This window comes from Salvelinus sp. IW2-2015, linkage group LG8 (genome assembly GCF_002910315.2).
Source record: "Salvelinus sp. IW2-2015 linkage group LG8, ASM291031v2, whole genome shotgun sequence".
Taxonomy (NCBI): domain Eukaryota; kingdom Metazoa; phylum Chordata; class Actinopteri; order Salmoniformes; family Salmonidae; genus Salvelinus; species Salvelinus sp. IW2-2015.
The window spans coordinates 24,991,629-25,019,406 of record NC_036848.1 but is presented as its reverse complement, the minus strand read 5'-3'; the positions used below and the strand labels follow the sequence as shown (position 1 = coordinate 25,019,406).

Genomic DNA, 27,778 nt, shown 5'->3' with positions numbered 1-27,778 from the left:
GCCTTTTCCAGCATGATGGAGCACCTTGCCATAAGGCAAAAGTGGCTCGGGGAACAAAACATTGATATTTTGGGTCCATGGCCAGGAACCTCCCCAGACCTTAATACCATTAAGAACGTGTGGTCCATCCTCAAGAAGCGGGTGGACAAACAAAAACCCACCAATTCTGACAAACTCCAAGCATTGATTATACAAGAATGGGCTGCCATCAGTCAGGATGTGGCCCAGAAATAAATTGACAGCATGCCAGGGCGGATTGCAGAGGTCTTGAAAAAGAAGGGTCAACACTGCAGATATTGACTCTTTGTATCAACTTCATGTAATTGTCAATGAAAGCCTTTGACACGTATGAAATGCTTGTAATTATACTTCAGTATTCCATAGTAACATCTGACAAAAATATCTAAAAACACTGAAGCAGTAAACATTGTGGAAATTAATATTTGTGTCATTCTCAAAACTTTTGGCCACGACTGTATTTTGTGAAGCACCCCCAAAACATGATGCTGCCAACCCCGTGCGTCACGGTTGGGATGATGTTCTTCGGCTTGCAAGCCTCCCCCTTTTTCCTCCAAACATGACGATGGTCATTATGGCCAAACAGTTATATTTTTGTTTCATCAGACCAGAGGACATTTCTCCAAAAAGTATGATCTTTGTCCCCATGTGCAGTTGCAAACCGTAGTCTGGCTTTTTTGGAACTCGTTTTACTGTGGATATAGATACTTTTGTACCTGTTTCCTCCAGCATCTTCACAAGGTCCTTTGCTGTTGTTCTGGGATTGATTGTCACTTTTCGCACCAAAGTACGTTCATCTCTAGGAGACAGAACACATCTCCTTCCTTAGCGGTATGACGGCTGTGTGGTCCCATGGTGTTTATGCTTGCGTGTTATTGTTTGTACAGATGGACGTGGTACTTTCAGGCGTTTGGATATTGCTCCCAAGGATGAACCAGACTTGTGGAGGTCTTCAAAAAAAATTATGAGGTCTTGGTTGATTTATTTTGATTTCCCCATGATGTCAAGCAAAGAGGCACTGAGTTTRAAGGTAGGCCTTGAAATACATCCAGAGGTACAACTCCAATTGACTCAAATGATGTCAATTAGCCTATCAGAAGCTTCTAAAGCCATGACATAATTTTCTGGAATTTTCCAAGCTGTTTAAAGGCACAGTCAACTTAGTGTATGTAAACGTCTGACGCACTGGAATTGTGATACAGTGAATTTTAAGTGAAATAATCTGTCTGTAAACAATTGTTGGAAAAATTACTTGTGTCATGCACAAAGTAGATGTCCTATCCAACTTGCCAAAACTATAGTTTGTTAACAAGACATTTGTGGAGTGGTTGAAAAACAAATTTGAATGACTCCAACTTAATTGTATGTAAACTTCCGACTTCAACTCTACCTTTTTGAGGGTGTGAGTTGGAAGCAGACCTTTCACCTTTGACTCACTATCCGGCCTCTTGAATTATGGAATTTGTTTTGTTTCGCTCCTCATGCCACAAAACACCCTACTTTTTTTGGTTAGCAGCAGATATTAAGTGTGTTATGTTCATTGTTAGCTTTATTCATAGTAGGTGTTTAATTCATAATATGTGTTTCATTTTCACTCATCACACAATCTTACTGCCAAAACATTCCCTTTGGAAATGTGTCTTTGGAAACTTGTCTGTTCTGTTTTAGCTTCATTTTTGGGCTGACATTTCCTTTGGAGCATAATATGAGAGATCTTTAGTGAAGTTATTACATTTGTTTTCAAATAATTATGGATCAGAGTAAACTTGCAAAATTATAGTAACTCCCCAAATTCCCATGTTTTCCAGAAATCAAGTTTCTGAAAACCCTAGGAATTTGGTAACGTAACCAGAATTGTGCAACCCTAGACAAGAGGTATGCTATCCTGTATACCAGATGTGAACGTACAGAGGGAGTGGACTGCCATAGAGTGGGCCTGCTGTAGCAGTGCTGTGAAGATACTCATTACCAGACCTCCGCTGGTGACTCCCACCCATACCAGCCAAAATGTCCAGATTCCCCTTGAGAGCATCCTCCAGGCCCACCTGGAGCCTGGGGTGTCCGGTGAGAATGCCTGCCGAGAAATAATCATTATCTTCGCATCAATCTAACTCTCAGAACTCTCGTTCTCACTGGAAACCTAGCTAAGATGTAGCCGGGCCGATGCGCTTGACCACACCAGACCCACTTGGCATTTCTTACCTGAGATTCTGTCCTTATGTTGAATGTTGAATCTGTGGTTTAACCAAAAGTTAGGAGATTGACACATCAAGACATTATCTGGTAATTGGTGCACAAAATGTTTGTTTTCACTAACAATCCGATCAAAGAGCTGAACGTGTATTACTTTTCTAAGAGACACGTTTTGCTCTGGGCTCGTTTTTTTTCTGAGGGGCCAATGAGTGGTGAAAGCTCTCTTTTGAACCTACCGGTCTAATACAAAAGAAAGAGGAAAATGACTTGTCTTCCCTTTCTATATCACAACAGCAATTTTCCTGGGCTCATTCCGGCTGCCTTATGAAGAGATCCGGGACATTGTGCTGGAGGTGGACGAGGAGAGGCTGAGCGAATCACTGATCCAGGTCAGTCCAACCTACCGTCTGACCCCCTTGGGTGTGCGCATGTGCGTGTGTATGCATGCATGCATGTGGATGTGTGTGAACTGCGTGCACATGTGTGTTTGTGTGTGTGTCTGTATGTATGTGTTTGTGCTAGGCAATTGTAGTCCGTCAAGATGCACCTTTGTGTTTTAATGTGTGGTAGGTAGCCTGGTGACCCCATCTAATTTTTTTGGAACAACTGAGCATCACCCCATTCTTCCACACCATAGGGACCACCTATTCATCCACTCATAATAGATGGTGTGGGACAAGGCTTGGCAAAACTCCCTCCAGCTCCACCCTCCTTTCCCCTGCCCTTTCTCTTATGCCATGATTGATGATCTAGCTATTGGTACCCTATTTACACATTGCTTCTGTATTCCTTGTCAGGGAGAACGGAATAATTGTGAACKGGGCGGCTCGTTTGAGGTAGAGCTGCATTGGCTTGGCACAAGAGGTGCAATCTGCGTTGACATCGCCCGCCCTGGCCTTTTATTACTTCTCTCCTGCAGCCCCGTTTCCTTTTGTGTGTTTCTGTCTAATGTTAAGTAGCAGGCGTATAGAAACGGGGGGATGGGAAGTGAATTAAAAAGTAGCACTTTTCCATGTAAGCTTGGCAGTGTCTGTGTCTCTGTGAGCTAGACCACTAGGGGTTATAATTCCTATTGTCCCTGTGCATTGAACCGTGCATTCTCTCAGTCTTGACTGGAACACAACCAGTCTGTCGGCCTTTCTCACTCAGAAAAAGAGATGAATTACCCTGTAGATGTGCATTTTATTTGTCCTTTGTCCTTATGGTTTAGTAGTAAACACACACAGCACCACGGAAGGTCACTTGCTCTGGGGCTCTTCAAAGACAGTAGGAAAGTGTGGCGGCGTTGAAATATCGTCACGTATACCCCCTCTCCGGCCTCTAGGTCATCAGGCTGCCGATTATCCCGCACCCCTGTCACCATCGTCTCGCGCACCTGCGCCTCCTGACACTCACCTGGTCTCCTTCACCTCCATCACCTCCTTGATTGTCTTCCCTATATCTGTCACTCCCCTTGGTTCTTTCCTCAGGTGTTATTGACTCTGTTTTCATGCCGGTGTTGTTTGTGTTTCATGTTCGTTGTTTCTTGTATTTATTAAAACACTCACTCCCTGAACTTGCTTCCCGACTCTCAGCGCACTCGTTACAAATATTTTTATTCAGATCTTTTCTCTCTGACCGCCAGCCGCCCCTGCAATACTGTTATTTTGAGCTCTGATAACCTTTAATTGGCTCGCAATCTGGCAGAGCACAGGGCCTGCGTTAAAGCACAACGGCTCAAACCCCACCGCCGCTTTGCATAGGCGTAGAAAAGCTAACGTGATGAGATTTTTCCACATTCAGCCTTTCCGTTGAGGGGAGATTCATCTGTCAACAGAAGCTCGGCCATATCCCATCCTATCCCATTGTCGTTCCCGATCCCTGTTCCACATACAGATATATGGCCGGGTCAAACAGTCACACTGTACTGTTCCCTCACTTGAACACTCGACGACTCACCAAGGCCTAAGTACAGCCGTGGGAAACGGTAATATCCCTTATGTGTTGTCGCCAGACAGACTTGTGGAATGGAGAGGTGACTTGGAATCTAAGAAGATTGTTGGTAAGCCGTGAGAGGAGAGGCGCCGGGGGAGGTATGGATGCAGGTTGATTCAGAGGGGGTAGAGTGAGCCTACCGCTGGGATGACACAGCCCTGAGTGTGGTCTCCTTCTCCACTCACTCCACTGAATCACAATGCACGGACTGCTCTCCGCCGCACACATTGGCCATTTACACACACATGGCTGCACACAAACACGCCACCATGATGCACCTTTAGAGCCAGTGTAGGATGATAATGTGGATGATGCTATGATATTGCTATAAGAGGAAAGGGCACGTGATGGTGAGATCCTAATGAGCCCTCTCATATAGATGGGAGAAAGGGTTTAAGAGATGTGTTAGGTTACAGAGTGGTTCTCTGTAGAGGGGGATTTCTCTCTGCCTCTTCGCTTCCAGCAAAGGTCAAAGGGTAGAGTGAGAAGAGTTCAGTCCAGCCCTCCTTCACACTGCAGTCAAGGAGATGTCGGCGTCCAGGAGAGGAGAGCTAGGGAGGGGCGTGAGCTGCCTCGCTGTCACCCCCTTCGCCAAAAATCTAGAAAATTGTGTACGCAAAGCAAGGGCCTCGGTAGTCCACTCATGCCCACGGCGAAACCGATACTATCCCTGCTCAATATGAACCGGGGATCCCACGGCACCATTCCCAGGAGGCAGAGTATTTATTGAAAATTCACTTCAGTTCAAAAGGGCACCTCCACTACAGCTCTTTCAAAGAGGAATGTGGGAAGTGAATGAAGGGAAGAAAAAATATGGATGAATAGATAGACAGATAGATAGGGAGGGAGGGAGAGAAAGTAGGGCTCTTAATGTATATAAGACCATATTCAATTTCATCATCTTCCCGGCCCCATGTCGACACGCCGGGGGCGGCAGGTAGCCTAGTGGTTAGAGCGTTGGAATAGTAACCGAAAGGTTGCAAGATAGAATCCCCGAGCTGACAAGGTAAAAATCTGTCCTTCTGCCCCTGAACAAGGCAGTTAAACCCCTTTTCCTAGGCCGTCATTGTAAATAACAATTTGTTCTTAACTGACTTGCCTAGTTAAATAAAGGTAAAATATAAAAAATAAATGTCTAATGCAATGATTTGTCTGTGAAACGTTGTGGCACGCCAGCCTTGACACGTCCATCCATGCGAAGTGTCACCCTGTCCGAGGGGAATACATATTGGAGTTGATTGACTCTCCATACGCTGCATTAGAAGCCATCAGCGCCCCACCCTATGATGTACAGATACCCGAACTCCGGCAGACACCACCAAACAGTCACCACCATCCATCCAGCACATCCATCCATAGGATTATGTCTCTTCCATGTGCTATTAGCTTTACCTACATCCTCACTCAATACAAATTCCCTTCCACCCACACATCTCCAGTCTTTCTATAAGATGCCATGCTCTGAACAATGGCCCTTTCCATTCAGCTGCTTCTCTATGAGCTCCATCTGATCATGGCTTTATTCACGGTTGCAAAGAGGTCAGTTTTGGATGTCAGCTCCATTTCTACATCGCCACATACCCAGAAGATGTCAGATGGCCTCTGCGTGTCAGTACAAAAGACCCGCTGTAACAATTAGATGAAAAGGTTGCAAAAACAGTATATTTTTTTTAACGAATGTTCGCCCATTAAAAAGTCTGAGTGTTTCACGGCAAAACCGGGGCAAAGGTCTCCTTGAAAAGGCCGCCGGGCTGACAAAGCCACTCAGAGAGGTGGCGGTGAAAGAAACGTGTGGAAGTGCATTGTCTGGGGACGGGGGCAGGCACGTGTGACCCTCCCAGCCTCGACTCCCATTGTCTGCAGTGTGACAAGGCCACAACCTGAGGGCCTCGGCTCGCGCTCCCTGCTTCGCTCTTTATTCAGACCACATAATAACAGTTCAGCCACACTTTAAAACACCGCTGCTCTGTTCAGACTGGTTCACACCCATGAAGTATTTTCAAGTTAATCACCGCACCAATGGGAGCAGGGGGTCGTGGACCGTGGGATGGGCTCCAACCACCACACTGACACACATTACAGTTCTTACTCTGGAGCACCCTTTTTCATTTGAACATGGCCACCGGCTATAATTGACAAAACAAACTCAAGAACGGCGAGGCAGGATCATTCCATTGCCAGTGTCTTAAGTTGGCTTTTCTGTTGGCTCCTTAATTATTCCGAGACCCCCGTCATGGCCTTCTCTGCCCTGTCGGGAAGGCTTAACTGACATAATGGCGGTATTTGGTTCGGTGCCCTTGTGCGGTCGGTGCCAACTGAGCACAAGAAGGCCAAACAATGCACAGATCATTAATGAGCTCCTCACAGGCCGGGTAACTTACTGAGATAATACATTGGTAGCTACAACGCAGGGGGTAGAGACCTAGAGCTGTGAAAGCAGCACCAAACGGCTACAAAAAAAAGACATGCCTAAGACTGCTTTTTCATGCTGCCCATTTGAAGGAATTTGTTAGAGGATGTAGTTTTCCCAGATTTGGAAGGTATTTCAAGGTGCTGTTAGATAATATCATTTTAAAGGTTTCAAATATGTTTGAAGGTTATTTTAGGGAATGTACAAGTCAGCCTTATTCTCTGATTTAAAACATCACGCTTGTAAACCTTCATGTTCTTCCGACTGGGCACACGATGTTTCCACCGATGACTGTTAAGAATCTGTTGGAGATCTAACATACATGCAGTCCCGTAATGCCCTACAGCACTTGTTGTACTCTTTGAGGTTCTTATCGGCCCCGGCTACACTATATACTGTGTAGTCAATCAGGCAGAGAGAGGGAGTCTATCATGTTCAATTGGCCTCCATTTCCAAATTAGCCATGTCACTTCAAAGCGAATGCATACACACGAAGAAATGTGAATACACAATGGCATATGTATGAACCCTTTGAAGGATACATTTTTTGGTCATTGTGATAATTTTTCTGTGGCAATGAGTCGTTTTTTTTAAAGGTACTTATGCCCAACCAAGGCCATGATAGCTCATAAAAATGACTCAAGTATTATATTGGTGTTATGAGATCTTCAAATTGCGTTAGTCAGAAGACACTTGACAGAGGGAGGGGAACATAGACCTTCTAGATTTCTCAGGGAAGACTTTGGTGTCAATGGCGAAGAGTGTCCATCATTGCCACAATTGTACCATTTTTAGTCGATTCCGTGGATGTTTTGATGTACCGTGACAACTGTGTGGAGCTAAGGCTCTCTCCTTGACCCCTCATTCGACATGAAAAACTAACTCAGTTAGTGGCTCTTTTGAGCCCAGCTTAAGAAACTTCTGCGGACTTTGCTGCTAGAACTCCTGGTGCTCTACTCTCTTCCACCAAAGCTTTAGCTGTCACTCACTCAGGCTGTGGCGAGATGAGATGGGTAAATACTAAATCTTTAGGTGCACTAACTTTTTGGTGTGTGTTTGTGGATACCGGACTGCACACTTGTGTGAGTGTGAGTATGCGTGTGTGTGTGTCCTTGTTTGTGTCCACATGCACCGTGAGTGGTAAAGCTCAGGCTCATTGGTGGATTTCGCCCTGGGGGCTTGTTTTGCAGAATATCTGAGTGGTTCCTTAATGTTTTATGTTGGCCGATGTGTTTAATATTGCCCCATATCCTTTTCAAAAGGAAAGGCTAATGACTACACGGCTCTACTCTGCTTATTCATTTGTAATCAATACGTGTTGTGTGCAAATGCGCTGTCGAGAGGGAGTATTAAGAGAAGAAAATGACTTTCAGATATAACGGAAAATACAAAGGGTAGTTTTAATGTGTTTAAGCCCAGCATGTCATAATGGATAAATATGGGCACATTGTTTGAAGTAAGTCATGGTAAATAGCTGTCGTGTCTTTGGCTATGCCGGATTAAGTGATACGACATGCTATTCTATAAAATAATTTCTCTGTAATTAATATTACCTGATTAAGCTAATCATGTAAATGTAATTAACTAGAAAGTCAGGGCACCACGAAATAATGTTTATAGAGCTGTTATCTTCCGAATAAACTCTTAAAGACCTGGTAATGTTTTACCTCAATAGCAGTCAATATTTAATCGTCACCTTAGTCTCATCTGGAAGTTGTAAATTCTTGGTTATCTTCACGAACCCTGGCTAACAAGTTGAATCAGCAAATCAAAATGTGGTTTAATTATTTATTTACTAAATACCTAAATAATCACACAGAATTACATCTACACAGAATGGATCATACATTGATTACAAATTATGTCATAAAGGAAAAGGTCCCTAGCGGACGGAACATGTATGACGGCTGGTTACACAAAGGAGGGGGGTTGGGTTTTGAATGAAAGAGCGGGAAGACTGAGGAACAAAAATATGTTGTGTCTCTATTGGGCCGTAGGCAGCTACTCTAACGTAGGTACAGAAACTTATGCATTCTAAATAACCGCCCATTTGGAAAAGGAAAATGCAATAAATATTTACTCTGAGCTGCGCTTCGATCAGTTGGTCGTAGATGGAAGGCCGGGTTGTCCTTTGAATAATGTCTGGTGGTAGAACGGATACTTGGTAGTACCTTCGTCATGTGGTAGAACAGCTCCTCTGTCCGTCCTCTCCTAGCCCACGTCTACAGTTGCTGCGCTAACGCAACGGCAAGGAGGTATCGGCAAGGAGGTATCACTTCTTTAGTGAATAAGAGTACCAATTTGCCATACTTTAAGCTCATGCTATATTCTGGCTGGTATAGTCGAAATGCATCCTTTCGGCGTGTGGATCGTCATCTTYACATTGAAATGTGATGCTAATTTCGTTAGGTTCTTGTCGTTCAACCAGAACTCAGGCTGAGGTTGGCTTAGTTCTTTAGGTGACCTTGTCCTTTTTAACGCGTGGACCGCAAGTCCTCACGTCCTTGGAACAGGAAGTTGAATTTTCGTCAACGGGTTTATATAATGGTGAAAGAAGGGTGTGTTTCAAAGTTTACAACCCATGTCTGTTCACTTGGGCGGGGCCTCTGAGTGAGCAGAGTGGTGTTCTTATGACAAGCCGTTTTCTCTCATTAAGAAGCTAAAAATTTAATTGAATCTTTTCACAAATAGTTTCATTTTTAAACATTTAAATTGCACAACAATTCCATGTTAATCTGATAACTAGAATGTGTAGATTTTCCAAGATACAGTTTATGTCGTCCTATCATCAGTAATCATGTCTCAGATGCCAACTGATCTGACAACATATTCATTATGTACCAACGCATATTTTCTGGTTGGATTACCGAAATATGGTTCCGTTTCCCACCTTTTGATGTTCCCATAATCTCTATGTTAACAAAGGGCTTTTCAAGAGTCAACTCTATAGAGTAGAAAGAGAGAAACGGGGGGGAAGATATTTATGGGGGTCATAAACCTCCCCCATCAGGCCAACCTCATGACATAGTAGAAGTGGGAGATACTGTGTAACCATGTAGGGTTACAGTAATAACCATGGGATAGTTTTCAAATGTGATACATACTGTGTTTACTTTGTAGTTAGCTTTGTGGCATATAGCCTAATAGGTTTTCATTATGATGTGTCTAAAAGGTGTGCTTAGATATTGTAAGTAGTGTGATCATGTTTTGCAAAGCTGTTCAATGCAGCTGTCACACACACTCAAAATATGCACATGATATAACACATTATAGATGCCATTGATGGTGTAAAGCCATATCAATGCCCTTAGTTGATAAGTCCAAGGGCACCGAATGTACCAGTCATTAACACTGACACAACACCCCAGTCTATTCAATCTGAGTGTTGACAGAGTAGTGAGGAACCTGCCACACTAGAGTAGTGAGGAACCTGCCACACTAGAGTAGTGAGGAACCTGCCACACTAGAGTAGTGAGGAACCTGTCACGCTAGAGTAGTGAGGAATCTGTCACCCTAGAGTAGTGAGGAACCTGTCACACTAGAGTAGTGAGGAACCTGTGACGCTAGAGTAGTGAGGAATCTGTCACCCTAGAGTAGTGAGGAACCTGTCACACTAGAGTAGTGAGGAACCTGTCACGCTAGAGTAGTGAGGAATCTGCCACACTAGAGTAGTGAGGAACCTGTCACACTAGAGTAGTGAGGAACCTGCCACACTAGAGTAGTGAGGAACCTGTCACGCTAGAGTAGTGAGGAACCTGTCACACTAGAGGTATGAGGAACACTGTCACGCTAGAGTTAGTGCAGGAATCGTGATCCCACAACCTAGAGTAGTTGAGGAACCTGCCACACTAGAGTAGTGAGGAAAACCTGCTCCATCCTAGAGTAGTGAGGAACCTGTCACAACTAGAGTAGTGAGGAACCTGTCACACTAAAAGTAGTAGTTGAGGAACATGTCACACATATTAGTAGTGAGGAACCTGTCACACTAGAGTAGTGAGAACATCTGTCACACTATAAGTAGTGAGGAAAACCTGTCACACTAGAGTAGTGAGACCTGTCACACTAGAGTAGTGAGGAACCTGTCACACTAGAGTAGTGAGGAACCTGTCACACTAGAGTAGTGAGAACCTGTCACACTAGAGTAGTGAGACCTGTCACCTAAGTAGTGAGGAACCGCACACTGAGAGTACTTAGTGAGAAAACCTGTCACACTAGAGTAGTGAGGAACCTGTCACACTAGAGTAGTGAGGAATCTGCCACACTAGAGTAGTGAGGAACCTGTCACACTAGAGTAATGAGGAACCTGTCACACTAGAGTAGTGAGGAACCTGTCACACTAGAGTAGTGAGGAACCTGTCATACTAGAGTAGTGAGGAATCTGTCACACTAGAGTAGTGAGGAACCTGCCACACTAGAGTAGTGAGTAACCTGTCACGCTAGAGTAGTGAGTAACCTGTCACCCTAGAGTAGTGAGGAACATGTCATAGAGTAGTGTGACAGGTTCACGAAAATGGTTTGCTCCTACAGCCAGTGAGTCACGCGGCGGTGGCTTGCTATTTAAAGCAGACAGGCATCGAGACAGTCAGTACTGTTCGACTGAACGTTAGAATAGGACAAACTAGTGACCTAAGCGACTTTAAGCTTTATGATCGACGGTGCTAGACACACCGGTTCCAGTATCAGAAACGGCCGGCCTCCTGGGTTTTTCATGCACAACAGTGTCTAGGGTTTACCGAGGATGATGCGACAAACGAAAAACATCCAGTAAGTGGCAGTCCTATGGGCGAAAACAGCTCTTTGATGAAGAAGGTTGAGGGAGAATGGCAAGAGTTGTGCAAGCTAACAGGCGTGGCACGATCAGGCAAATAACTGTGCAGTACACCAGTGGTGTGTACAACGGCATCTCGAAATGCACACGTTTTTACGAATGGGCTATTCCAGCAGACGACCACACCAGGTTCCATTTCTTACAGCTTTAAACAATAAGAAGCGGCTCCAGTGGGTACACTATCACCAACACTGGAAAATTGAGGAGTGGAAAAACATTGCCTGGTCCCACGAATCCCAGTTCCTGTTTCGTCATGCTGATGGCAGAGTCAGGATTTGGCATAAGCAGCAGAGTCCATGGCACAATCCTGCCTGGTGTCAAATGTTGGTGTTGGAAATGTTTTCTTGGCACATGTTAGGTCCCTTGGTACCAATTGAGCAACATTTCCATGTTGCTAAATTGGTACCAAGGGACCTAACATTTCCAGGCAAAGGGGGTCCTACCACCAACATGTACAGTACCAGTCAAAAGTTTGGACACACCTACACATTCCTGGGTTTTTCTTTATTTTCACTATTGTCTACATTGTAGAATAATAGTGAAGACATCAAAACTATGAAATAACACACATGGAATCATATAGTAACAAAAAATAAATAAACACATCAAAATATATGTTATATTTGAGATTCTTCAAAGTAGCCACCCTTTGCCTTGATGACAGCTGTGCACACTCTTGGTATTCTCTCAACCAGGTTCATGAGGTAGTCACCTGGGACTGTGTAGCCTACTCCAAGTAGGCCAGAGTAGACTGATAAGACTGCTTTGATTTGGTGGAATGAAATAGGGTACATACCATTTTGAGATTAGAATTAGAATAGATCAGTACAATATAATGAACCTGCCTTGTTCTTCATTCACAAATGGTAATTACAGAATTATGCGTCGTACCTTCCCCTCGCTCATAAACTCACCCATTATCCCCCTTTCTCCCCATCATACTTTACTTCATTTATTTAATCCGTTGTTTTATGTGTAATATCGTATGATTATCAGCTGGGTACATCACTTTCAACTTTTGGGAGAAGGTGTAGAGCGTACAAACTGCATGGTGTGAATTTTTCGATGGTAATTAGAATAACATGTTTACGTGAATGTCTCTCACAAGGCAATCAGTCCCATGGTAACTATTGGTCACAATTTCAAAGTGTGAGCAGGTTTTCTGCATGCCTTGTTGCAGGAGAAACACTTTGTAGATCAAGTGTATTCATGTAAATTACGGCCAGATGTAGCAGTTGAAATCAAAACATTTTGTTTTGAAATAAGGACGGATGAGCAAAAAATAACCCCATACCTACTGTTCAATATGGTGGTGTATATTTGATGTCATGGGGCTATTTTGCTTCCAATGGTCCTGGGCCCCTTGATAAGGTCAATGGCATCATGAACTTTACCCAGAACAAGGACATTTTAGCGGCAAACATGGTTGCCTCTGAGAGGATGCTGAACCTTGGCCACAAGTGGATCTTGGATAATGCACATATGCACACACGTACACACACACATAGATGCACACAAACATGCGGGTGTACGCATGCACATACAGTGCCTTCAGAAAGTATTCACGCCACTTGACTTTTTACACATTGTAATGTGCTTCACACAATATACTATAATGACAAAGTGAAAACATGTTTTTAGAAATATTTGCACATTTATTAAAAATTAAATACAAAAATATCATATTTATCATACAGTTGAATTCGGGAAGTTTACATACACCGTAGCCAAATACATTTCAAATCAGTTTTCCTCAAATCCTGACATTTAATCCTAGTAAAAATGCCCTGTCTTAGGTCAGTTAGGATCACCACTTTATTTTAAGATTGTGAATTGTGAGAATAATAGTAGAGAGAGAGTTTTTTTTTCAGCTTTATTTATTTCATCACATTCCCATTGGGTCAGAAGTTTACATACACTCAATTAGTATTCGGTAGCATTGACTTTAAATTGTTTACTTGTGTCAAATGTTTTGGGTAGCCTTCCACAAGCTTCCCACAATAAGTTGGGTGAATTTTGTCTCTTTCCCCCTGACAGAGCTGGTGTAACTGAGTCAGGTTTGTAGGCCTCCTTGCTCGCACACACTTTTTCAGTTCTGCCCACACATTTTCTTTAGGATTGAGGTCACCCTTTTTCCTCAACATAACAATAGTCATTATGGCCAAACAGTTCTATTTTTGTTTCATCAGACCAGAGGACATTTCTCCAAAAAGTATGATTTGCAGTTGCAAACTGTAGTCTGGCTTTTTTATGTCGGTTTTGGAGCAGCGGCTTCTTCCTTGCTGAGCGGCCTTTCAGGTTGTCGATATAGGACTCGTTTTACTGTGGATATAGATATGTTTGTACCTGTTTCCTCCAGCATCTTCACAAGGTCCTTTGCTGCTGTTCTGGGATTGATTTGCACTTTTCTAACCAAAGTATGTTCATCTCTAGGAGACAGAACGCGTCTCCTACCTGAGAGGTATGACGGCTGCGTGGTCCCATGGTGTTTATACTTGCATACTATTGTTTGCACAGATCAGTGTAGTACCTTCAGACGTTTGGAAATTGCTCCCAAGGATGAACCAGGCTTGGGGAGTTCTACAATTTTGTTACTGAGGTCTTAGCTGATTTCTTTTGATTTTCCCATGATGTCAAGCGTTGAGGCACTGAGTTTGAAGGTAGGCCTTGAAATACATCCACAGGTACACCTCCAATTGACTCAAATGATGCCAATTAGCCTATCATAATAATTTTCTGGAATTGTCCAAGCTGTTTAAAGGCACAGTCAACTTCTGACCCACTGGAATTGTGATACAGTGAATTATAAGTGAAATAATCTGTTTGTAAACAATTGTTGGAAAAATGACTTGTGTCATGCACAAAGTAGATATCCTAACCAACTTGCCAAAACTATAGTTTGTTAACAAGACATTTGTGGAGTGGTTGAAAAACTAGTTTTAATGACTCCAACCTAAGTGTATGTGAACTTCCGACTTCAACTGTAAGTATTCACACCCGAGTCACGACATGATATAATCACCATTGGTAGTGATTACAGCTATGAGTCTTTTTGGGTATGTTTCTAAGAGCTTTGCAGACCTGGATTGTACAATAATTGCATTTAAACAATTCTTCAAGGTCTGTCAAGTTGGTTGCTGATCATTGCTAGACAGAAATGTTCAAGTCTTTTTAAGCCTATTTAAGTAAGATTTTTAACTAGGCCACCCAGGGACAATTCAATGTCATCTTGGTAAGCAACTCTAGTGTATATTTGGCCTTGTGTTTTAGGTTATTGTCCTGCTGAAAGGCGAATTTTCTCCCTGTGTCTGTTGGAAAGCAGACTGAACCAGGGTTTCCTTTATGATTTTGCCTGTGCTTAGCTCTATTTGGCATACCCATAACATGATGCAGCCACCACCATGCTTGAAAATATGAAGAATGGTAGTCAGTGATGTGTTGTGTTAGATTTGCAGGATGCATCTTTTTTATTCTGTACAGCTTTCTTCTTTTCAATCTGTCATTTAGCTTTTTATTGTGGAGTAACTACAATGTTGGTGATCCATCACAAGTTTTCTCCTATCACTGCCAATAAATTGTAACTGTTTTAATGTCCCCACTGGCCTCATGGGGAAATCCCTGAGCAGTTTCATTCCTCTCCAGCAACTGAGTTAGGAAAAACGACTGCATCTCTGTAGTGACTGGGTCTATTGATACACCATCCAACGTGTAATTAATAACTTCACCATGCTCAAAGGGATATTCAGTGTGTGCTTTTTTATTTTTACCCATCTACCAATAGGTGTCCTTCTTTGCGAGGCATTGGAAAACCTCCCTGTTCTTTGTGGTTGAATCTGTTTTTGAAATTCACTGCTCGCCCTTACATATATGTGTGGGGTAAAGAGATGAGGTAGTCATTCAAAAATCATGTTAAACAATATTTTTGCACACCGAGTGAATCCATGCAACTTATTATAAGCACATATTTACTCCTAAACATATTTAGGCTTGCCATAATAATACTTATTGACTCAAGACATTTCAGCTTTTCATTTGTAATTAATTTGTAAAATATCTAAAAACATAATTCAGATTTTACATTATGGGATGTTGTGTGTAGGCCAGTGACACCAAATCTCTATTTAATAAATGTTAAATTCAGGCTGTAACACAACACAATGTGGAATGTCAATGGGTTTGAATTATTTCTAGGGCACTGCACATATTGCACACACCACACACACACACACACACACACACACACACACACACACACACACACACACACACACACACACACACACACACACACACACACACACACAGTATCCTATAGAGTGCTATATCCACTTGCTCAGACATGTCTATGAGATCCCTCCCTTCCCATAATCCCTCTTTACATACTCTATGGGAAATGTAACTGTTCAGGTGTGCACACATTTCAAAATCCTCCACATTTTTTAAAATACACATTTAATGTCACACCAAGTCATTTCAGCTTTGCCAACTACATCCCTCAACGCCCCACAATGTATCAATGTATTTAATAATTTTCTCATTTCATGTAATATTTAATGCGATTTTGGAATCTGTCACCCTTGGTTTGTCAGTCTGTCGCTGAATAGCGACCCTCCATGAGATTCTGAGCTGTTAGTTTGGTTTGGAGTAAATATCCTGTTTGGGTTATGTCTGAGTGATCTACTCTAGATTAGCCACATCCAAACAGTTTAGTCTACAAACTTGTCAAAATCTCTGCCTGTAAAGGAAATAACACTCGGGAATTAAAGAAATGTATGCCTTCTGTTGGTTTTTATGTTAACTTTGGATTGACAATTTGGCAGACTGACAAAATCAACTCTAGAAATAGCTGATTGCTGAAATATATTTTAATAGGACCTATCTGATTCCATGGCCCTGGGCTTTCTGCCACCTGTTTCCACTAATTTATGTACTTTATTAGTGTTGATTGAGGAGAAAGCGCACCCTTATTAATATTAAGTGTTTTATTATTTAGTCAGGAGACAGACCGAAGAAGCGGAATGAGGACATATTTGTACACACTCAGTTAATTCCTCACTATGGGGATAAAGAGTCTGCATAGATGCTGTCATTAAAATTGTTTATTGGGATTTGACATGAAAGGCATCTGAAGTTACTCTGTTTGAAATAGGCATACTAAATATGTCATGACGTGCCTCCTGGTTTAAAAATTAAAAAAAATATATATAAGTTATATACTTTTTTGTTGTCGTCAATTTCTGGTGTATTTAAGCATACCAAACAAAAATGTCTTAGTCATTCGTTTTGGCATCCACTCATTTGCATACTGTGCAGATGTAGCACATGGGGATGTGTGAAACTTACTCCTCAGCATTAAGTTTCCCGCTTACGTCGCCTCATTAGCTAGCTTTTGAGGGAGGATGGTCACGTGTTTGTGAAGCAGAGGTCCCAAGTTCGCACCAGGTATGGTGGTACTCGCTAAGCAAGGAGCCTCATCTTCTTCCATTATCTGTTTTGAGAGTTACCTGCAATTCAATCCCCTAAAACTGCCTCAAACTATCACGTTTCCACCTTTCAAGAGTTGGAACTCAGAAACTCAGTTTGAAAAAAGAAATCATCATTGACGAAACTGTCATGATTAAAATGAAAATGGATGTGGAGACCTTTTTAGAAGGGCACTTGTTTGACTGCTCTTCAGTATCGAACTCAGAGGCCTTTGGAGACCTGCTGCGGTGCCACAGCGGGAAGACGTCAGTCCGACGTTACACTTCATCACAGCAACACAGGGAGAAAAACACCATGCTCTGACACAAATCAATTAAAACGAGAAAATTGCATCTGTCAAACACATCGAAAACCACAACTTGCTGTCTTTGAATGGGATGTGAAAAATCTCAAATGTTTCTGTGTCGGCTTCCCGCGAGGTGTTTAGAGAGGAAAACAAAGAGTTTCCCCCCTGATTTGTCCTGTTGTTTGAGTCCTTTGACTTTAATAAAGAGTTTAATGCTTGGATAACATTTTTGTTGATTGTGCTGTCCCTGTGACTATAATTTGAGATTTGTTGATTTTCCCTTCTCCCCGACTTCACTGTTGGGAATATTCACTGCCTGAAGAGAGAATCACAGGAAAAGTAGATTTCTGCCATACAAAGGAAACAGGAGAGAAATTGGTCCACGTAACCTGTGTGTGTACATATTCTTCCAATCAGAAAACAACTTGATAGTAGAATGAGCACTGTGTCAAAGTCCAACTGTATGCTTCATACAGTCTCATGAAATACCTGATAGATGACTGAAACAAGACATGTCATCATATTACAATTGTATTCCGCAATATCACTTATAGATGTTCTTTAATTGGAGTATGAATGCAGGGAACCAGTTTCTTGATAGTTGGTCCTTTCTCATACAATATTTTATAGTATTCCTAATCAACAGAATGACCCATTAGTACAGTTTCCATGCACAATCAGTGCCCATTGGTCAATACAAATAGTTACACTATCTGTTGATCTATCTGGATGTCATTAGTCTCCAGGACCCCAAATGAACATGTGGTAACTGTAGCAGCCCTCCAATAATCTCCCCCAGGTGCTGAATGTGTTTGTCTGGAGGTCTGACGTGAGGAGTCTGGCCTAACCCTATGGGGACTGCTGATAATTAACTAGATAACAGACAAATTAAATAATAATCACACTGAGAAATTCCATCTCCATCTCAAACTCTTTACCAAACCGAGCAGCACAGACTGAAGTCTGGGAGACACCAGTGGAAGCGGTCGCAGGCGAGTCCACAACACACTCTAATTGTCTCTTCTGAACTTGCTGCCGCGGAGGAAAACAACCCCAATAATCGGATTGTGGGAGCATTAGTGATGATGATTGCCGAAGCTGACTGGTTTCGTTGTTGTGTAGTTGCATTTACTCCTGAATCAAAGATATGTTGTTCAGGAGGGCTTTGTTGTTCAACCCAACTGCCAGGGTAATATTCCTCACACTCGGAAGAGATATGAAGAGGACATAGGAAGAAAATTCCGCTGGCATAGTCCCTCTTTACGTGGCGATGGATCTTTGTTGCACAATTCAAATCAAATCAAACTGTATTTGTCACATGCGCCGAATACAACAAGTGTAGACCTTACCGTGAAATGTTTACATACAAGCCCTTAACCAACAGTGCAGTTCAGAATACAACGAGTGTAGACCTTACCGCGAAATGCTTACATACAAGCTCTTAACCAACAGTGCAGTTCAAGAGGAATGAACAAAATATTTACCAAATAAACAAAAGTAAAAAGTTATAAAAAAGTTACACAATAAAATAACTATAATGAGGCTATATATAAGGGGTACCGGTACCGAATCAGTGTGCGGGGGTACAAGTTGTTGAGGCAATTTGTACATGTAGGTAGGGTTGATGTAACTATGCATAGATAATAAACAGTGAGTAGCAGCAGTGTACAAACAAATGGGGGGGGTCAATGTAATTAGTCCGGTGGCCATTTGATTAATTGTTCAGCAGTCTTATGGCTTGGCCGTACGGTAGCAGAGAAAACAGTCTATGACTAGGGTGACTGGAGTCTCTGACTATTTTATGGGCTTTCCTATGACCCCGCCTATTATATAGGTCCTGGATGTCAGGAAGCTTGGTTCCAGTTATGTACTGGGCCGTACACACTACCCTCTGTAGCGCCTTACGGTCAGATGCTGAGCAGTTGCCATACCAGACGGTGATGCAACCGGTAAGGATGCTCTCGATGGTGCAGCTGTAGAACTTTTTGAGGATCTGGATACCCATGCCAAATCTTTTCAGTCTCCTGAGAGGGAAAATGTTTTGTCGTGCCCTCTTCACAACTATCTTGGTGTGTTTGGACCACGATAGTTTGTTGAGTGATGTGGACACCAAGGATCTTGAAACTCTCGACCCGCTCCACTACAGCCCCATCGATGTTAATGGGGGCCTGTTCTGCCCATCTTTTTATGTAGTTCACGGGAGATTGTGTCCGCAAAACCCGCAAAGAGCTCCAAACCAGTTATTTAATATACCATGGGAAGACAATAGTCGAGTGGCAGTTTGAATCTACAAAAAAATATATATATATGTTTCTGCTACACAAGCCGAGAAAAGTTACAGTAATATTATTTTGAATTGGATTGCGAGGTTTTGGAGGTTCTTTCCTGGTTTGCACTTTCAAACTAACAGGGTTAATATTCAAATGTGTTTTGCACACAATAAGAAGTGTGTCATAAACTGTGACCGACTTTGAGCGTACGTTTACTTAATTTTTCACTGCAAGRTGGTATCCATTTATGTTTCTAGAATGATTTTCTATCAAATATGTCATTTTATTAATGGACAATAATTTACTTTCATAATGTCTAATAAGCAATGATCAGCAGCTTCTCCATGGAGAACAGTAGAACTTAGTGGAGTGAGTAATCAATCAATCAGAGTTTCTGCCTGAGAGGTCAAGAGTGAATAGCTGTCTCTTTTTGGGGTGGGAATTAAGGGCTGAGTCCCAAATGGCACTCTATTCCCTATAGAGTGCACTACTTTTGGCCAGGGTCCATAGAGCCATTTGGAAGCCCCATCATTTGTACACCGTAGCCGTTATTACACTGTACTCAAATGTTATGGAACGTCATCTCCCACATCCCATTCTATGCGCTGGTTCTTAATTGGTGTCCACTATGATTAATAGTGTTCATTATTAAAATATAATGAGGCTACATAACTGGCACACACTTGTTAGCTCTAATTGGGGAAACATTCCGTGGCTAATATAGAAGGAACACACGTTTCATAGAACTGTTGCAGCCCATACTGGAACTGACAAACCCCACAGTATTTCTTTCCAACTTGTTGGTTTCTCGACTGGTGACTCCCCAGGGGAAGGGGAGAGCTGTCATCATTAGTGGACAGTAGACTCTGGCCCATGTACTGTGTGATGGCTCATGGCTGCTGTAGTCCAGGGCAGTGGTCAATGTGTGTGTGTGTGTGTGTGTGTGCCTATGTGTCTGTGTGTGCGTCTTTGTATGTGTGTGTGCACCTATGTGTGTGCGCGTGCATGTCTTTGTCTGTCCTGGTCTAGCCTTGTCATGTGACCAAGGTCCAGCCTGCTCCTGCTTTCTAAATTAGGGGAGCTAATGAGGGAGGAAGACACCAGAAGATCAGGGAAAGGGCACCTCTCCTCCTCCTCCTCTTTCTCATCCTCCTCTTTCCGAGAATAATAAAAAAAAAATCCTGCTGTGCTTCATTTAATTTACTGAACTGACCTTTCCATGCACAATTAACATTTAAGGGAAATTAAGCTTTTCTCCCTCCTCCTCCTACTCATCTTCCTCACTTTTTGGACCTGTATGATAATTGTAAAGTTCGACTTTGGCTTTCTGAAAGTCAAATTCAATTTCAGAAACTACGAACACCAGGTTAATCTTATGTAATCTTATTTATGAATGGTAAATAGCCATGAATTCCAAGTAAACAGGTGTTTGAACTGTGTTTCACCGGAGCTCTTCTCACTGAGGTTGATGCATCCAGCAGTGAGAGCACCAGATAACCTGCCCTTTTCTTATCCATCCTCCTACCTCTCAACTAGGGATGGGCATTTTAAATGATTTCACTATTCAAATAATATCTCCCCCAAAAAATTCTGGATATTTGGATAGTCAAAATATATGTTTTAAAGAATTTAAAAAAGGGTTTTCAACTTAAATGGGGACTTGCTTGTGCTACTTGTTGTTTCAGTACAACCATGTGGGGGAGGGGTGTTAGAGGAGCAGGGTCTGTTGTCTGACAGGAGGGAGAGAGAACCCTTACAAAAAAAATATACCATGGTAGTACAATGAAAAAAATGCCATGGTACAGTCATGTTTTTTTGGTCACTACCATGGCAGGAAATGTCATGGTACTGTTGCAATACCATGCTATTTTCCTGCCATAGTAGTGACCAAAAAACATGATAGTATCATGGTTGTTTTTTAATTGTACTATCATGGGAGGAAAATACTATTTTCCTGCCATGGTATTGACAAAAAAACATAATATTTTTTTCATTGTACTAGTCACCATGGTACATAAATTAACCATGGTTGTACAATGAAACAAATACCATGGTTTTGTACTAGCAGCGTGTAGTGAATCATGAAAGCATGGTAGTTGTTTACAATGAATTATGATGGTGTTCCCACCGTTTTTCGTGTGAAGTGACAAAAAACGTAGTAATCTATGGTACTCAAATAATACATCATTGACTCCTCGCTCTGCAATGGCAACGTGTTTGCCTAGTAGCCTCTTAAACCCCTTTAGCTCGTAGTGAAAAACCACAACACCCATGGTCTCTTAGACCTAGGGTAAGTTGAGAAGAGTGAAGGGAGTCAAAAAGCTTAAAGTTTTACACTAGGATATCTGGTGATTCTCTCTTCAATATAGTTTTCAGTTGTCTCACTCTAATTCAACTGACTTGGCTACTATTATACAATTCTAAATAGCCAACATACTAAAAAACTATTTGTAAAAAGGTATTAATTATCATCTTATCTCACAGATCAATTTTCATAATGTAATGCTCAACATATCCTAAAAACAGAAAGGTACAATGTTTCCCTTTGTTTACACTCTGTGTGAACGTTCGTTGGTACTGTCGCCATGACTATGACAGGCTAGCTTGACTGGATCTAACTTTAGCCGACGTTAGTGTCTATGCTAACAGACGTTTATAAATTAATTAAACTATCAAAACATCATCAAGAATTAACACATAACTTAGTGTTTCATATCCTATGCTTTATAACTCACTCACCGTGGTAATAACGTTTAAATATTTTGTTTATCTTGTGCTTCTCTCTTCAGTTGACCATCATTCAACTGACTTCACACTTACTAGGCAGGTTAGCATGAGAGTGAGAGCGAGAGCGCGTGAAGCAACTACTAGAGCGAGCGGCTCTATACCAGGCAGTGATGCAACCAGTCAGGATGCTCTCGATGGTGCAGCTGTAGAACCTTTTGAGGATCTGAGGACCCATGCCAAATATTTTCAGTGTCCTGAGGGGGGATAGGTTGTGTCGTGCCCTCTTCACGACTGTCTTGGTGTGCTTGGACCATGTTGAATGCTGAGCTGTAGTCATTGAGTTGCATTCTAAAATGGGTGTTCCTTTTGTCCAGGTGGGACGAACACATCCCCAATTGGCGTTACTAACTCTTCTGTAGATGTTGTAGATGTAGAAGCATGTATTGCTACCACTGCATCATCAAAGGAATTATCTAAGAGAATTTCAGATATAGCCAGTATATACATGTGTGTGTATCTGTGTGTGTTTGCAGAACCTGATAAAGAACCTTCCGGAGCAGAAGGAGCTGAGCGCACTGGCGGAACTTAAGAGCGAGTATGAGGAACTGTGCGAGCCAGAGCAGTTTGGCATTGTGGTGAGTAGGCTTACGTATTACACCATAGCACCTAGCTAAAGCCCCTCGGGGAGATGATGCTGCCTCACACACACCGACACTGACACATACACACACAACCCCCTTTTTGAGAAAAAACATTTTGGGATATAAAAAATACAGCCGTACAGCCTTGAGGCTTTCTTCAGGCTCAGACCTATTCAATATTTAAAGAGACACTGTAATGTAAAATTAAAAGAGTGGAAATATAAAGATTTTTTTATGACAGGTCAAATATGGCAGTCTGCTCTTTGACTGAGAGAAGCTGTGAGTTTGATCAATAATAAAGTGTGAAATATAGTAGCTGTTAAAATGACACTGTCATTCCAGGTGTCAACAAATTCCATATGTTGTCTGAAACTTTCAATATTTCCCAGTGATATAATCATAGCCTCAGGCTTTGGGTTCTCTGTAATAAAGTTAGTGCACTCTACTTCGTTGTGAATTCAGGACATCTCAATGATACATCGCAAGCCACTATAGGTAATTTAGTACGGTTGCCACAAGTGCTAGATGCAGTTGATTTTGAGGTTATACTTTAGCTTAGTTTTTTTTTTTACACTTTCTACAGAGTCATATAGAAGTGAGTCTATAAAGTTAACATTGACATTTTTATACCACATTGTGGTATATCCAGAGCTCATTATCAAAGTAGATAACAGAGAACTTTGTATGTTTAGCTATATCTTTATATACAGTGGGGCAAAAAAAGTATTTAGTCAGCCACCAATTGTGCAAGTTCTCCCACTTAAAAAGATGAGAGAGGCCTGTAATTTTCATCATAGGTACACTTCAACTATGACAGACAAAATGAGAAGAAAAAAAAATCCAGAAAATCACATTGTAGGATTTTTAATGAATTTATTTGCAAATTATGGTGGAAAATAAGTATTTGGTCAATAACAAAAGTTTATCTCAATACTTTGTTATATACCCTTTGTTGGCAATGACAGAGGTCAAACGTTTTCTGTAAGTCTTCACAAGGTTTTCACACACTGTTGCTGGTATTTTGGCCCATTCCTCCATGCAGATCTCCTCTAGAGCAGTGATGTTTTGGGGCTGTTGCTGGGCAACACGGACTTTCAACTCCCTCCAAAGATTTTCTATGGGGTTGAGATCTGGAGACTGGCTAGGCCACTCCAGGACCTTGAAATGCTTCTTACGAAGCCACTCCTTCGTTGCCCAAGCGGTGTGTTTGGGATCATTGTCATGCTGAAAGACCCAGCCACGTTTCATCTTCAATGTCCTTGCTGATGGAAGGAGGTTTTCACTCAAAATCTCACGATACATGGCCCCATTCATTATTTCCTTTACACCTGTCTCTTATACACATCTAGATGTGTATAAGAGACAGGTCTAAGTCTGGTGTTCTTTGGATGCAACTCAGCATTCTTTGTCCTCCAAACACGACGAGTTGAGTTTTTACCAAAAAGTTATATTTTGGTTTCATCTGACCATATGACATTCTCCCAATCTTCTTCTGGATCATCCAAATGCTCTCTAGCAAACTTCAGACGGGCCTGCACATATACTGGCTTAAGCAGGGGGACACGTCTGGCACTGCAGGATTTGAGTCCCTGGCGGCGTAATGTGTTACTGATGGTAGGCTTTGTTACTTTGGTCCCAGCTCTCTGCAGGTCATTCACTAGGTCCCCCCGTGTGGTTCTGGGATTTTTGCTCACCGTTCTTGTGATCATTTTGACCCCACGGGGTGAGATCTTGCGTGGAGCCCCAGATCGAGGGAGATTATCAGTGGTCTTGTATGTCTTCCATTTCCTAATAATTGCTCCCACAGTTGATTTCTTCAAACCAAGCTGCTTACCTATTGCAGATTCAGTATTCCCAGCCTGGTGCAGGTCTACAATTTTGTTTCTGGTGTCCTTTGACAGCTCTTTGGTCTTGGCCATAGTGGAGTTTGGAGTGTGACTGTTTGAGGTTGTGGACAGGTGTCTTTTATACTGATAACAAGTTCAAACAGGTGCCATTAATACAGGTAACGAGTGGAGGACAGAGGAGCCTCTTACAGAATAAGTTACAGGTCTGTGAGAGCCAGAAATCTTGCTTGTTTGTAGGTGACCAAATACTTATTTTCCACCATAATTTGCAAATAAATTCATAAAAAATCCTTTCTCATTTTGTCTGTCATAGTTGAAGTGTACCTATGGTGAATATTACAGGCCTCTGTCATCTTTTTAAGTGGGAGAACTTGCACAATTGGTGGCTGACTAAATACTTTTTTGCCCCACTGTAGGTAACTGCCAACATAGTGGAAACACTTGAGTAAATGAGGGATACAAATTATGATAGCCATTGCTTCCACACAGGTGTGGTTCCTGAGTTAATTAAGCAATTAACATCCCATCATGCTTAGGGTCATGAATAAAAATTCTGGACATGCCATTATTTTGTCCATAATTTTTACTACCATGGCTGTGCCCTTTTAAGACACTTTATGTTGGCGTTTCCTTTATTTTAGCAGTTACCTGTATCTTCAGGTTCTCTATACTCTTCTAGGTCATTGATGTGAAAGAGAGTGTTCTCAGTCAACCTAATGTGTTAAGAATAATATGATAACGTTGCATTGTGGTAAAGGTACACATGCAACTCAATTTGCACTCATTCAGTACAATTGACTTTTTAGGGTGGTGTGTCTCTACCTGTGACTCTTTGAGGATGTAATGACGCAAGGTGTGACAATTCCCCTGTGTGATCTAGCATAGAGCTGCCGTGGTAATATACCGCTCCCGCTGGTGAAGCTACCTCATCAACACCGCCACGACACACAGGAGCTCATGAGGGAAATAAGTCACTTTCAGCCTCCACTCCTGCAAGAGCTGTCACCCATCTTTTATTGTGATTTCCCTCTTATACCGAGAAATAAAATCAAGGGTGGGGGAAGTGGAGAGGGGGGGGGGGCATAATGGCTTTCGTTTGATCGACATCAGGACCGTGTCTGCCTCGTAGCGTCAGATTATACGGCAATCTGTGGCATGTTGGCGGAGGATGCGAGGCAATCTCTCAACCTGCTGCCTCGACTCCTCCACTTGCTATATTTCTAATTTTCAGACAGTTTGTCCTTATTTTTTAAAACACATTTCAAGCCCTACAGGCACGGAATTCAAAATATTGATTGGGGTTATATTATTTACCCGCAAATCTGTTTCATGACAGATCATGACAGATTTTTTCCGAATGCAGCTATCTGGTCTTGCTTGGGCCGAGATATTGTTCAGTGGCCCCTCACTAGTTATTACTGTTATCAGGTGTGATTCATGCCATAGTTGATGAAGGGACTTCTGTCTAGTCTAGAAAGCCAGACAGGATACATTTCAATTAGTGAATCTTGACAAAAAGCTGAACGCGTTGTACTTACCCGGAGACAATGTAATATTTCACACTAAGTATATGTTCTATACATTTGCTGTAGAGCTCCACATGGTCACGTTGGCCACACTTTAAACAGCATATAACTTATAGAGACTTAATCAGGACAGCGTAGAGCTTTTATAAACCATACGGAGGCTTCCTAAACTTTAAACTGTTCCTAACAAAATATTGTTACGTTTTCCTCTAGATGAGCTCCGTGAAGCTGCTGCGTTCGCGCCTCAACGGCATCCTCTTCAAGCTGACCTTCGAGGAGCAGGTGAACAACATCCGACCGGACATCATGAACGTGACGTTCGCCTGTGAGGAGGTGAAAAAGAGTGACAGCTTCAGCAATCTGCTGGAGATGGTGCTGCTGGTGGGCAACTACATGAACGCCGGCTCCCGGAACGCCCAGACCTTCGGATTCAACATCAGCTTCCTCTGCAAGGTTGGTACTGTAAGGACTGCATGAGTTTGACCTCGCCCCTTTCAGGCTTACTTTTGTCTCTCTCTCTCTCACTCTTGCTCACTCCAACTGTCCCCAGTTTAATTATATAGTAGAGATCATACCAGCATCAGACACGTGCATGTCAGTGGGTTTGGTGCCATAGCAGGGGTTTGTTTTGTTTTGTTTTATTTGAGTGGAGTAATGGGAGAAAGTATTTACAGAAAGCATTTGGTTGCACCCTGAGATCCATTGACTCTTGGCAACTGTCTTGGGGTTGATGTGCTATCAGTGTCCCGTCCCCAGACCCCACTCCAACGTCCGAGGCATCGACCTCCACCACGAACTGCCGGGACCAGATGGATTAGGATGGGGGCTGTAACCCCAGATGAATTGGCGGTAGAAATTGGTGAACCCAAGGAAGCATTGCAGCTGCACTCTGGATGTGGGTTGCTCCAAATCCACCACCTTTCCAGGATCCATCTGTATGTTGCCTACAGCTATGATGTATCCAAGTAAGGAGATGGTGGAGCGATGGAATCTTCTTCTATTTTTTTGACGAACAGCTGGCTCTCCAGAGGACGCTGGAGGACTTGTTGGACATGGATGACATGTTCTTGAGCTGAGCAGGAAAAAATGAATATGTCATCAAGGTAGACGAACACGAACCGGTTCAACATGTCACGGAGAACATCGTTAACCAGGGCCTGGAACACAGCAGTGCTGGTCAGTCCGAATGGCATCACCCGTTATCTGTAGTGCCCACTAAAGGCGGTCTTCCCCTTTCCGTATCCGTACCAGATGGTAAGCGTTCCGGAGGTCCAATTTGGAGAAGATGCTGGAGAGGCTCGAAAGCCGAGGTGATGAGTGGAAGCGGATAACGTTTTTTAACCGTGATGTCATTCAGGCCCCGGTAGTCAACACACGGGCACAGGGTTTTGTGCTTCTTCTCCACAAGAAGAACCCTGTGCCGGCGGGGGAAGCAGTAGGATGGATACCCCCTGGAGCCAGGGAGTCCTCAATGCACAGTCTCAGACTGGACACACCTACTCATTCAATGGTTTTCTTTATTTTTACTATTTTCACCATTGTAGAATAATAGTGAAGACATCAAAACTAGGGTT

The 27,778-nt window shown here is 42.4% G+C and overlaps 1 protein-coding gene across 1 annotated transcript in view; it reads left to right on the top strand.

Moving 5' to 3' along the window:
• LOC111967632 (protein diaphanous homolog 2-like) overlaps positions 1-27,778 on the top strand; it is a 622,518-nt gene that overhangs the window by 342,170 nt on the left and 252,570 nt on the right. The window contains 3 exon segments of the mRNA XM_023992819.2: positions 2,506-2,600; positions 22,724-22,825; positions 26,418-26,657. Coding sequence (XP_023848587.2) covers positions 2,506-2,600; positions 22,724-22,825; positions 26,418-26,657 — 437 coding nt within the window.